Genomic DNA, 13,792 nt, shown 5'->3' on the forward strand with positions numbered 1-13,792 from the left:
TGATGGTGTGCAGAAAGGGACAAAAAAAGCAAGGATAGCGTTTTTCGCAGACAAAGACGTCACAAAGTACAAGACATACAGACGATTTAAAAGGCACTTCCTAAACGGCATTAGCATCAACACTTTAAAGCCGACAGCCCTGATTATATCATTGTTTGACTTGATGGTCTACTCTAATTGGCTGAACTTTGTTAAATGAGCGTCTGTTTACTGATTCTCTTGTCCTCCCTCTACAGCGTGGACTTTGTGAAGTGGTCGTCTCAGGGAATGCTGAGGATGAATCCAGATGCGATGAACTCTCTCTTCAAGCCCACCATCGACCACATCATCCAACATCTCAGTAAGCTTCAACACAACTTCAACACTATAACACAAACACTAACACTCATCTCTCCTCACTGAGGTTCATAAAGTCTCACAGTGGATTAAAAAGTTGTTTTGTTGATGTTATTGAGACAGAGCGTATCGTCCCTGCGTCTTCTCTGTAACTTAAACTATATCCACACATGGAACAACATTTCATCCATAATCCACCAAACCTGTTTCAGCTTTTTAATGTGGAGGCATGCTGAGGAGTGAGGCTCTGTTGTGTTAAAGAGGAGGGCTGGTCTCTCCTTAAAACCAGCCAGCCTACATAATTCATCACTTCCTCAGCCAGAGGAAAGTGGGTCACATTACTTTAGCTCGGATCGTCCTGTTCTGCTTTCCTAAAGAAGGGCTGGGACTGAAGAACTCATAAAATGTGTATTAAATGTTCCTACGAGAGGAGTGCTGACCGAGGCTGTGACTGAACAGAGAGTATGAGGTAAAAATGTTCCTCCAGTCGACCTGCGGTTCATCATGAATGCTTAAAATCTACTTTTTCAGTGATAGTTTTTTAAATGTTGAGTAGTTTACACTCTAATGTGAGCTTTTTTTTTTACAGCCCAGCTGATCTAGCAGAGTCCTTACACCACATTGATGAACATAAAATAGCGAGCAGCACTTACTTTGTTCTAGAAACATGTAAGAAAGAAAAATTGTGTAAAGCTGTTGAAATATTTGGATGCCCTGCTGAAATTCAGAAGGATAAATCAAAGCTAAAGAGAGGCCTAAATCATATCATAATAATCAGAATCAGAATCATATAATATTATTAATAATAATAATAATAAACTTTATTTATATAAAAGGTTTAATCTTCAGTGGCAGGGAGTTCCACAAACTTGGAGCTCTGACTGAAAAGGCCCGGTCACCTTTTGTTCTAAGGCGGGATCTTGGCCCAACCAGCAGAGCTGCATCCACAGATATGAGGGTCCGTCCAGGCACATATGGGGTTAAAAGGTCTCTTGAATAGTTAGGAACCTGTCCATTAAAATGTTTAAAAGAAATCAATAAAATCTGACACAATAAAAAACTGGCAGCCAATGTAGGCTGGCGAGGACGGGAGTGATGTGTTGGTATTTAGTTGTGCCTGTTAAAATCAGAGCTGCTGCATTTTGAACTAGAAGGGTCTTAAACATGTGAAGTAATGGAAGTAGTAGACATAGTAGAAATAGTCGTAGTAGTAAGAGTAGTAGTACAAGTTGTTGTGAAAGTAGTAGTGGTAGTAATAATACCAGTAGTAGTAGAAGTAGAGGGAGGAGTAGTACTCCTACTAGTAATAGCAGCAGTTGTAGAAAAGGTTGTAGAAATAGTTGTGTAAGAACTATAAGTTACAGTTAAGTTAAAATCATGGTCAAGTTTTAGTCTTTTAATGTGTTGTGTGTGTGTTTGAGAGAGAGAGAGAGAGAGAGAGAGAGAGAGAGAGAGAGAGAGAGAGAAAGGGAACAAAGATAGAGAAGAAGGCAGAGACAGGGTGTGAAAAGAAGAGGAGATGATAAGAGGAGATAATAGAAAAGAAGAAAGGATAAACTGAGAGTCCGAGCTGTGAGCTGGAGTTTGTCTCTTTCTCTTTCTCTTTCTTAAGAGGAGGTTGGATTTCTTTCTAAGCTGCAGCCACCCCTCCCTGTCTTTGTTCCTCATGCTCTGACCTCCTTTATAATGTGCGGCTCATTGTTAGTGAAGTGTAACATGGTGAGGAATAAAATCTACAATCTCAAATACACACACAGACTAAAGTCCACAGACTGAGAGATACTGACACAGACAAAACCCTCTTCCTCTGTGTCTTGAGTTTGAATGCAACAGACATGAAGCAGGATTTACATACACAACATGAAACATGTGTGTCATATGTTCATGATTAGTGTGGTGGCTCCACAGTAAAGGGGAACATGTGACGGACCAAATATTTCAGTACTTCTTTCAAATGTGAAACCTGAGGCTCTGGACATGAGTACGTCCTGTTTGAACCACTGAGAGTCAGACTCTGAGATACTAAAGGTAAAGATCCAGTGAGATCCAACACCTCACATCTGTTTTTAAGAGATGTGTCCTGGTTCCAAACTGATTTTGCAGATGGAGCCATTAAACAAACTCCTCACAGCAGCAGCTCTACTTTTATTTATTTATTTGACACATTTTGAGTCTTAAAGACGACAGAAAACACAAGAACACAAACAGATCATGTGATCAGCTACAGCCTGATAGAGAAGGACTATGATGCAACACTAATTAAGTGTAGAGGTGAAAACAGGAAGTAAGTTTCATTAAAGGTGACATATCACGCTTTTTTCATCAATATATTTTGGTCTAAGAGGTCCCCAAAACATGTCTTTAAAGTTTATGCTCAAAAAAACACTTTGAAATCAGATTTTGGCATGCCTGAAAAACCCTCTTCTTCAGTCCTCCTCAGAACACTCTGTTTTCTCTCTGACCACGCCCCCTCAGGAAGTGGATGTGCCTCGGCTGTCCAGCACGTTGATCTAATGTTTACATGTTGGCTGAATATACACGGCTGCTCGGAGATCGCGTTACTTCAACCCTCTGAATCTGATCCAGAATCTGATCCTGACGGAGAGGCGCCTGTAGCAGGACCTTTCTGAAGGATTGGTCACAGATTTAGTGTTTCTTGTTGTTTTATTTATCAGTATGTAGACGTGTGTCTTGGTACACAGCTATGAACATGTAGCTATGTGGCTATGCTAACTAGCGCTAGCACTTATCCATGATAAATAAAAATCATCCACTAGATCTTCAAATCTGCAGACGTGGGGAGTAAAACCGACCTCTGCCAGAAAGGCAGCGGGACCTTTTCTGAAGGATTGGTCACAGATTTAGTGTTTCTTGTTGTTTTATTTGTCAGTATGTAGACGTGTGTCTTGGTACACAGTTACAGCTACGACATGTTGCTATGTAGCTATGCCAACTAGCGCTAGCACTTATCCATGATAAATAAAAATCATCCACTAGATCTTCAAATCTGCAGACGTGGGGAGTAAAACCGACCTTTGTGTTTATTAAGACAGCCTACAACTAGCATGCCTCCCTCCTAAGCTCCTTGTTAGCACACATTTGTGCAGGGAATGAAAAACGGTGGAGGAGTTGAGTTGTATTTTATACAGTCTATGGGCTGAACAAGCTCCGAGCTCTGACTCCGTGACAGACCGGATATTGCTGTTACGTAACAAAAACACTGAAGTCTGAAACGGCTCGTTTCACACACATTTACAGAAAGGTGGAGAAATCAGAACAGGGGCAGAATGGATTTTTTTCATTCTCGGGGGGTTTGTAGACATGCCAGGGAAACATATTTCAGGTAGAGAACCATTAAAAAGTCCATTTTGCATGATATGTCACCTTTAAAGGGTTTAAAAGATGTGAAATGTTCAGTCTGGTCATGCTGTGGTATCAATCAATCTTTATTTATAAAGCACCAAATCCCAACAATTGTTCTCCTCAGACTCTTTCCAACCAGAGCAGGTCTAGACCGTACTCTATGTTCTATTATTAACAAAGACCCAACATCAAGACAGGATCAGATCCAGTCCCATCTTAAAGACAGGACTCAGTCTGATCTCATCTTAATCCACCATGAGCAGAGCACTTTGCAGCATTTAGCAAGTTACAGTGGCAAGGACAAACTTCCTTTAACAGGCAGAAACCTCCAGCAGGACCAGACTCATGTTAGACACACATCTGCTGAGACCGTGTTGGAGAGAGGGATAGAGGGAGATGAAGAGAGAGAGAGATGATGGTGGTGAGACAGATAGTAGTAGTTGTAGCAGCTGGAGTCTGGCACGTCCACAGCAGCAGAGATCCAGAGGAACCTACTAGACAAGGGAGCTCAGGGACTCCAGAAAGGTCTATGGTTAGGAACTTTAATGGGACAGGAAGAGTTAAAGTAAGAGACAGGCACAGAGAGGAGAGAGAGAGAAAGACAGGATCCCAGTGTGTCAGTTTCCCCCGCAGTCTAAGCCTAGAGCAGCATAACTAAGAACTGGTCTAAGCCTGAGCCAGCTCTAACTTTAAGCTTTATCATGAAGGGAAGTTATATGATAGCATATGTTGCATGTCCTCTGACAGTCACGTGTTTTCTCCTCCTCCTCCAGCTGAGCTGTTCGAGAAGCCCGAGGTGTGCGACATTAAGTTCCTGTTCTTGGTGGGAGGCTTCGCTGAGTCTCCTCTTCTTCAACAAGCCGTCCAGAACATGCTGCAGGGCCGCAGCCGCATCATCATCCCCCACGACGTCGGCCTCACCATCCTGAAGGGCGCCGTGCTGTTCGGCCTTGACCCCAGCGTCATCAAAGTGCGCCGCTCCCCCCTCACGTACGGCGTGGGCGTCCTCAATCGCTTCGTGGAGGGCAAGCACCCGCCGGAGAAGCTGCTGGTGAAGGATGGCACGCGCTGGTGCACTGACGTCTTCGACACCTTCATCGCCGCCGACCAGTCTGTGGCTCTGGGTGAGAGCGTGAAGAGGAGCTACACGCCGGCCAAACCGTCTCAGCAGGTCATCGTCATCCACGTCTACTGCTCCGAGAAGGAGAGGGTGGGCTTCATCAGCGAGAGCAGCGTCAAGAAGTGTGGGACACTTCGCCTGGATGTTAGCGGAACGGAAAGTTCGGCACCACGCCGAGAGATCCAGACGCTCATGCAGTTTGGAGACACGGAGATCCGAGCCATGGCGGTGGACGTGTCCACCGGACGCACCGTCAAAGCTAGCATTGACTTCCTAAGCCATTAAGAAGGGAACAAAGGGTTAATGTTAAAGTGAAGGAAGCAGAAACATAAACACACACACACACACACACACACACACACACACACACACAGAACAAGCTGGAGGTATTTACTGGAGGAGGTTAATGTTACTGAATCTTGATGCTCGGTCAGAGCGTGGATGTAAGACGGTGTGAGTAAAGATTCAGGATGAAGGGAAAGTTCAGTGTGTTTAAGGTCAGTCACTTCACTCGGTACCTGAGGAGCTCCAAAGCGTTCACTCACTCATATTAAACCCATCATCACCCCGCGCTGAGGCTGCAGCTTAGCTGAGTCAGGTTTGAGTCCCTGACAGAGAAGATAAAGGCTTATTCACTGTTAGAGCTTGATCCCGCAGTCCATTCTGTCCATCCGTCCAGCAGAGACAATGTTTTTATGATTTAAGAATCAAAGCTCACAGTATCATTGAACTGTGGTTGAAGGTCTTCATACTGCTCATGCTCTACACTTCTTTATCTTTATCTCACTTCAGTCCTGAAGGTCTGAGCGGTGGTTTTACAGGATTGAGCTCTTTAAACAGAAGAGGAGAGAAGCTACTCACATTCCCAAAGCATGCCACGTGTTTCAGACTGATGTGGTGCTCTCCAGGAAGCCTTCAGTGATATACACTACCAGTCAACAGTTTAGAATCACCTTCTCATTCAAGGGTTTGTATTTATTGTAATGATTGTAAACACTGTAGATTAATACTGAAGACATCAAAACTATGAAAGAACATATATGGAATTATTGAATGAACAACAAAGTGTTAAACAAAGCAGAATCTGTTTTATATTTTAGATTCTGTAAAGTAGCCCCCTTTTTCCTTCATGACAGTTTTGCACACTCTTGGTATTCTCTCAGTCTGCTTCATGAAGTGGTCTCCTGGAATGGTTTCTAATGAACATGAGCCTTGTCAAGAGTTCATTTGTAGAATGACTTGCCTTCTTAATGTGTTTGAGACCATCAGTTGTGTTGTTCAGAGGTAGGGTTAGTACACAATGGATAGTCCTATTTGACGACTGTTGTAATCCAGATTATGGTAAAACCAGATTATTTCATAGTTTTGATGTCTTCAGTATTAATCTACAATGTTGAAATTAATTAACATAAATAAAAACCATTGAATGAGAAGGTGTGTCCAAACTTTTGACTGATAGTGTATGTCCAACAGTAAGTCAGTCACTTCTCATCAGAGCTGTTATTGTAGAAGGTTATCTTTGGTAACGTCTTGTAAAACAAACTGGACAAAAGACAAGATCGGGGACAGGTGGTTTACCTGAGCTCTGTCACTAAGAACAGCTGCTGCCTGTAACAAGGCCGACTCATTCTGTGACACTGAACCAAAGAAGAGACGCTCAAACTTGATCTGATGTTTATTGTCAAAGTGCAGCGCTCTTTTGTCCTTTCACTTACAGATATCTTTAGCATGTGACTCGTGTTGAACTGTTCATTGGTAGTCTAACTGGTGCTGTATGGCTGCTAAAAACACATCAGGTAAATTAAGAGTGGAACAAGATTTTTTTTAAAGTTGAATTCCTGCAGATTTATCTTCTGCTTGTTCAACAGCTTGTTGTGGTTCAGTTGAACAGGCAACTTTAGGGGCTTGGAGTTAAACGTATTACTCTTAATTTGTTGCACTAAAGGACAAGATTGTGACGGTAGAATATGCCCCGTCCAGAAGCATCTTTCCACTGCTGTGAACTCAACATAAAAATCCCTCCGATCGCCTGCTAACTCAAGGCTAGTGGCTTAAAACCCCCTGAAGATAAGAGCATGATGCTGACACCAACCAAACAGCCCAGGCTTGATCTCCAACGCCTTCAAAGCAGAGATGAATAAGCTTGTAGCAGCATTATGCATCTAACATAGAGTTCTGCAATAGTAGTGTAAGTAGTGACTTTCAGCAGAGAGTAATAAGAACAGTGATGTTTAACTTTTCTGCTGATTGGTCAGTACCAGGAGAGCACGACCTCAGAGACAGGGAATCAGTGTAACACCTGTCGGCATGCTGTGGAGGACAAACAGCAAAGATGTCAACTGAATATCTCACCTTTTACTTAAAGGCTAATCCAGTGAAACCACCGTTTGTTCCTCAGAGATCAGCCACAGTTCCTCTCAGTAATCCAGTAATGTGAACACGCTGCAGCTCAGTCTGAAGAGCCAGCTCAGCCGTCGATGTGCTCCATGTCGCCTTTCTTTTCTTTGTTTCTGCTTCGGCTTTTCCCACGCTGTGGACAGACGGTCAGTTCCCCGCTCCAACATCACTAAGAACCCGGAGTGACAAACAGTGGAGTGTTTATTTCTGTAAATACAGTATTTAAATATTGTACAGATTTTTAGCTTTGATTCAGCAGTGTTAGAGCCGAGAGTGCGTGCTATGTGTGCGAATGCCTGTGTGTGCATGAGTGTGTGTGTGTGTGTGTGTGCGTGCTTTCACATGGACATCTCTCAACATTTGTTCTCTCACCAGCCATAGCATGAGAGGCCGAGGCGCGTCTGATAGCGGTGTTGGCTCAGAGTGAGAGATCGGATGTGTCGCCTGTTGCTGTTTTTTGCAATCACAAAAGAAACTTGAATACCTCCGTCCTTAAGAAGCGTTTCTGTCCACGTTCACGTCCTTCTTTTTTTTTTTTAAATGGTAGCTGAATGTGTCCCGTTTCTTTTCCATCTTCTTCACAGAACTTGAGCCATGGATTTAGCAGAGCGATGAACTCTGCGTTACAGAACGAGGCATTTTTAGCAATAATTATCCAATCAAACAACCCGCATTCACAGATCATGATGAAGGTGTTTTAAAGAGTGCCTCTTTTGGATTAAATGTGATGTCAGTCACACGCCGTGCATCCATTCTCCCTCCTACATGATAGCTAGCTTTATGTAGACGTGTGACTTCAGAAGTAATCACTGAGCCTCACACTGATCGTGAACTCATCCAAGGCCTTTCATCAAAACATGGCCAGAAAAGTACAGGAGAGGATTAGGGTCACTGAAAAAAATGTGCTAAATTTAGGTCCAATATATATTTTGTATTATTATTCTCAGATTAAAGTCAGAATTATGACTTTAATCTCAGAATTCTGACTTTAATCTCAGAATTCTGACTTTAATCCGTAAATTCTGACCTTAATCTCAGAAGTATTACTTTAATCTCAAATTCTGACTATAATCCCTGAATTCTGACTTCAATCTCAAATTATGACTTTAATCCCTGAATTCTGACCTTAATCTCAGAATTATGACTTTAATCTCAGAATTATGACTTTAATCTCAGAATTATGACTTTAATCCGTGAATTCTGACCTTATTCTCAGAATTACGACTTTAATCTCAGAATTATGACTTTAATCCCTGAATTCTGACCTTAATCTCAGAATTACGACTTTAATCTCAGAATTATGACTTTAATCTCAGAATTATGACTTTAATCCGTGAATTCTGACTTTAATCTCAGAATTATGACTTTTAATCCCTGAATTAATCTCAGAATTATGACTTTAATCCCAGAATTATGACCTTAATTTCAGAATTCTGACTTTAATCCGTGAATTCTGACCTTAATCTCAGAAGTATGACTTTAATCCCTGAATTATGACTTTAATCCCTGAATTATGACTTTAATCTCAGAATTATGACTTTAATCCCAGAATTCTGACCTTAATTTCAGAATTATGACTTTAATCCGTGAATTCTGACCTTAATCTCAGAATTACAACTTTAATCCATGAATTCTGACCTTAATCTCAGAATTATGACTTTAATCTGTGAATTCTGACCTTCATCTCAGAATTATGACTTTAATCTCAGAAGTATGACTTTAATCTCAGAAGTATGACTTTAATCTCAGAATTATGACTTTAATCTCAGAAGTATGACTTTAATCTCAGAAGTATGACTTTAATCTCAGAAGTATGACTTTAATCTCAGAATTATGACTTTAATCTCAGAAGTATGACTGTAATCTCAGAAGTATGACTTTAATCTCAGAAGTATGACTTTAATCCGTGAATTCTGACCTTAATCTCAGAAGTATGACTGTAATCTCAGAAGTATGACTGTAATCTCAGAAGTATGACTGTAATCTCAGAAGTATGACTTTAATCTCAGAAGTATGACTTTAATCTGTGAATTCTGACCTTAATCTCAGAATTATGACTTTTTTCTCAGAATAACAGTGAAATAAATAAATATATTGGACCGTAATTATTATTATTTTTCTTCAGTGGCTCTTATCCTCTTTTGGAGAAAAGAGCTTCACGGGCTGATTTAAAGGGGCATTATTATGAGACAACTTATCCTCTGGCTTCCTTTGATCTGAGTCTTCTGGGGTCCTTTAAATGTCAGCACTGCTCTCGCTAAGATTTGAGAGTGTGCTGTAAACTAACAAAGAGTCACTGCTGCCTGAAACTCCTTACAGGAACTCGTCTTTTAGTTCTGTGGTATACATTTGGGTGGATGATGTGCTTTCATCGTGAGCAGGGAGAAGATCCCTTTGGACTGAGAGACATTATCACTGGCTTCAAAGGAGAGAGAGTGACCCTGCAGACTCAGATTCTTTATGGTGTGGTTAAGAAGTTTCATTCAAACTCATTTCTGTGCACAGAGGGGATTATTGTTCCCATTATTTGTTGATAACTATTGATTTAGCAAGTGTTTTCAGACTAAACAATGACAACTTAGTTTGAAGCGTTCAGAGGCCCTTCAGGTTCTCAAAGATTAAACATCTCCATCAATCATCCCGACTCCATTCAAATGAGAACTCTTTCTCCAGAGCTATCGCCGTCATAAACGCTGGTGTGATTGGGCCCTTAAATCCGCTTCAGCCCTTTAGCTTGCACAGTTTGTCTTGGCTTACACCCGACCCTATCCGAACTTTACAGAGGAGGCGTTTGTTGTTTACAAGACTAGACTCGACTCTCCAAGCTAGCTGATCAGCATGAAGCTAGAGACGGGACTCCACGCCGTGAACACTCATCACCCTGATGAACTAAAGGAGAAGTGGAGGGAGGCGGTGTTTGGACTGTATCTGACCTCTCCACGGTTCTACGAGTCGTCGTGTGTCCTAGCGTTTGCAGATATCAGAATAAGCAGGTGTTAGCCCGTTTTTAAAGCCGTTTTATTTCGACTGTGAATTACAGCTTGTCTCGCTTTCAGTGTCAGTGTACAGAGTCGCACAAGCTGCTGTCTGCGGCACTATCTCTGCAATGCATGTTTCGCATGTGTCACATAGGAATGACTTAACAGCAGGCAACAAACAACAAGGTGATCGCTTTTACTAACACACGTATCACGGTGTGTCACTGATGATGACGATGGCGTGCTGTGTTCTCCTCGGCCTGTCGCAGTGGTGGAGACCGGCGGGGCTCTGTGTAATACTCGCCGCTCCCTGACCTGATGGAGTTGATGTAAACGCGGCTCACAGCAGGGCGGCTCTTCACATATTAAATGATAACTAACCTCGTAACCTTTTACTACTCCACACTTCTCTGTACTCACAACAGCCGGATGAAGAGGAAGGCTTTAATAACAGCACATTGTTTCCTTGGTTACATGGTTCTCATGTATCTTGTGCTACCTTGAGTATTATGTGATGCACAGGATACTGTTATGTAGCAGCTTTATTCAAAGCTCTGATAAATATATGAAGACATGTTTAGCTACAGTTAGCCTTTGATTCTTGGTGCGTGAGACACTCTTCTGCTGAGGCTGAGACGTCACATTTTATGACCTTTTAGTCCGGAGTCCACGGCTTCAGTGGGTTTGTTTTCAGGTAGCAGTCTAGCCAGCTTGCATCTTGTTCACGTATCTGCTTAACAATATCTAAAGTGTACAATCATTCAGAAGATTTTACAGCTAAAATGATTGAGCTTGTAGTTAGGATAACCTCTCTGAAACGCAACACAACGTACACTTTGTTCTCTTAGTTCCTTATTGATGATGCAAAGTAGTTTTCTTTGTTTTTTTTTATTATCTTGAGTTACTTCAGTGTCTTGTTCTCTTGCGATTTTCACACAGTTATGAGTGTATTTTGATCAATGCCAGATATTCACTGTCAGACTGTCACCAATAAAATGTACGTGTATTTCAAAGAACACTCCCTCCTGTTGTGTTTTCTGCTCCCTTCATCTTTTTCTTTTTATCCAATGCAGACAAAACTTTATGACTTCTACATCTCAACTATAGCAAGGATTTTAAAATGTAGTTTGTAAAGTTATACAATTACATTGACTCAGATTATTTACTTAAAAAAACAACTTTACTATTTCATTTGAATGTATCCTACACTGGAACACTGTCTGATGCAGAGATGGCGTGAAGTATGTGCACACATTAACGTCCTAATATTCAGATATTTCTGTCCAACACACAGTGGTGTACACAGCTTCACTACTTAAGTCAAAGTATAGATCCTCCTGGTCAAATATTACTCCCAACACAAGTTATTCAGTCAGATTATGACTTGAGTTAAAGTCCTTAAAGCTGCTGTGAGGAACTTTTAGCTTGTATCGATTCTGGCGCCCCCTTGTGGACAAAGTGATACCTCTTATCTCTTGTCCTGTACATGCAAAATAATTGTCTTAAGGCAATAACCTCATCCTGTTGTCTTTTAACCTTTAGACTTATATTACAATGTGATTATTTGCAATGAAAACAGCCAAAAAAGGGTGTTTCTAAAGCGAGATGTCAATCATCTGTTCTGACACCTACCCCCTCAGAACAGTTTTAGACATTAAAATGACAACAGAGAAAGTATCAGTGTTGTTGTAGATGGTCTTGTTTGCTTTTGAGGGTCATAAAGAGGCATCAGTATCAGTTTCAGCCTGTTTCTCAGCCAGTTAAAAACTCCTCACAGGGCCTTTAAGCGATTGCTTTTAAAAATACTGAAGTATTTAAAGTACTTTTTAAAATATCTCAAAACTTTGTATTTTCAAAATACACAAGTTCTGTCAAGAATACATAGGAGTACATTCAGTTACATTATGATTATTTAGAAACCATTACTTAAAATCTGTAAAAACTCTACCATGGAATAAAAACAGACACTAAGTTACTCCAAGCACAGACACCTTAGTTTGAAATGTTCATCTGGAGTTAAACAAACGTTACGTAGCTCAACACGCTCTCTCAGGTTGGACTGTGAATGTGTGTATATTTGAGCAGAGTGGGAAACAAGGAGAACATTTCAAACCATACGTATCATTCTTCATTTCAAAAACCTCTAACAGGCTGAAGATATGACCATGGGTGCTCAGGTGGAGAATTATAGCCATCATTACCACCTCTACATGAACTGCCTGATCTGAGTGATGCTCTGTGTTTGCTCCACGTTCAACCATGGAGACGCATGATATACACACTGTAAACCCGAACAGTACTTCTAACTCATCCATTAAGAGTACAGCACTCAAAACCAGCTATTTAGTTGAACCAACAATGAATTATTGAGTTATCTGAACGATTAATGTTGTTTTAATTATATGTGGATCCATTTTATTGAGTTAATATCCATGTCCAAATAACAACTTTTGAGTGTACAGAGGAACGCTGCGTATGACGTCATCAACGTCACCACGTCACCATGTCTTCACACACTTGAAAAAACACAATGGTTGTGCTTTGCGAAGTTGCAAAACTAAACTGGAGACACAAGGATTCAGAACTACAAAATAAAACAGGAAACAAAAGGATTCAGAACTACACAATAAACAGGAAACAAAAGGATTCAGAACTACAAAATAAAACAGGAAACAAAAGGATTCAGAACTACAAAATAAAACAGGAAACAAAAGGATTCAGAACTACACAATAAAACAGGAAACAAAAGGATTCAGAACTACACAATAAAACAGGAAACAAAAGGATTCAGAACTACACAATAAAACAGGAAACAAAAGGATTCAGAACTACACAATAAAACAGGAAACAAAAGGATTCAGAACTACAAAATAAAACAGGAAACAAAAGGATTCAGAACTACACAATAAAACAGGAAACAAAAGGATTCAGAACTACACAATAAAACAGGAAACAAAAGGATTCAGAACTACAAAATAAAACAGGAAACAAAAGGATTCAGAACTACAAAATAAAACAGGAAACAAAAGGATTCAGAACTACAAAATAAAACAGGAAACAAAAGGATTCAGAACAACAAAATAAAACAGGAAACAAAAGGATTCAGAACTACACAATAAAACAGGAAACAAAAGGATTCAGAACTACAAAATAAAACAGGAAACAAAAGGATTCAGAACTACAAAACAAAACAGGAAACAAAAGGATTCAGAACTACAAAATAAAACAGGAAACAAAAGGATACAGAACTACAAAACAAAACAGGAAACAAAAGGATTCAGAACTACACAATGAAACAGGAAACAAAAGGATTCAGAACTACACAATAAAACAGGAAACAAAAGGATTCAGAACTACAAAATAAAACAGGAAACACAAGACTAGACTAAGAAAACACAACAAGAGACATGGATCACTAAATAGTCAAGAGAGACAAAGGAGAACTAACACAGACTAAACACAGGGAGGAACCAAGGTAGGCTGTACGGTGTTGTGGTGGGTATAGCGCTGTTGCCTCACAGTGAGAAGGTTCCTGGTTCGAGTTCAAGGTCTGGCAGGTGCCTTTCTGTGTGGAGTTTGCATGTTCTCTCCATGCTTG

General features: G+C 40.6%; 1 protein-coding gene across 2 annotated transcripts in view; it reads left to right on the forward strand.

Annotated features, from left to right (window-relative positions):
• Nucleotides 1-11,210, forward strand: part of hspa12a (heat shock protein 12A) — a 102,496-nt gene extending 91,286 nt beyond the window's left edge. For both annotated transcript variants that reach the window (XM_034682440.1, XM_034682441.1), the window contains 2 exons: nt 237-340; nt 4,473-11,210. In XM_034682440.1, coding sequence (XP_034538331.1) covers nt 237-340; nt 4,473-5,104 — 736 coding nt within the window. In that variant the 3' untranslated portion in view covers nt 5,105-11,210. The remainder of the gene's footprint in view (nt 1-236; nt 341-4,472) is intronic.
• The last annotated feature ends 2,582 nt before the right edge of the window (nt 11,211-13,792 follow it).

This window comes from Notolabrus celidotus, chromosome 4 (genome assembly GCF_009762535.1).
Source record: "Notolabrus celidotus isolate fNotCel1 chromosome 4, fNotCel1.pri, whole genome shotgun sequence".
Taxonomy (NCBI): domain Eukaryota; kingdom Metazoa; phylum Chordata; class Actinopteri; order Labriformes; family Labridae; genus Notolabrus; species Notolabrus celidotus.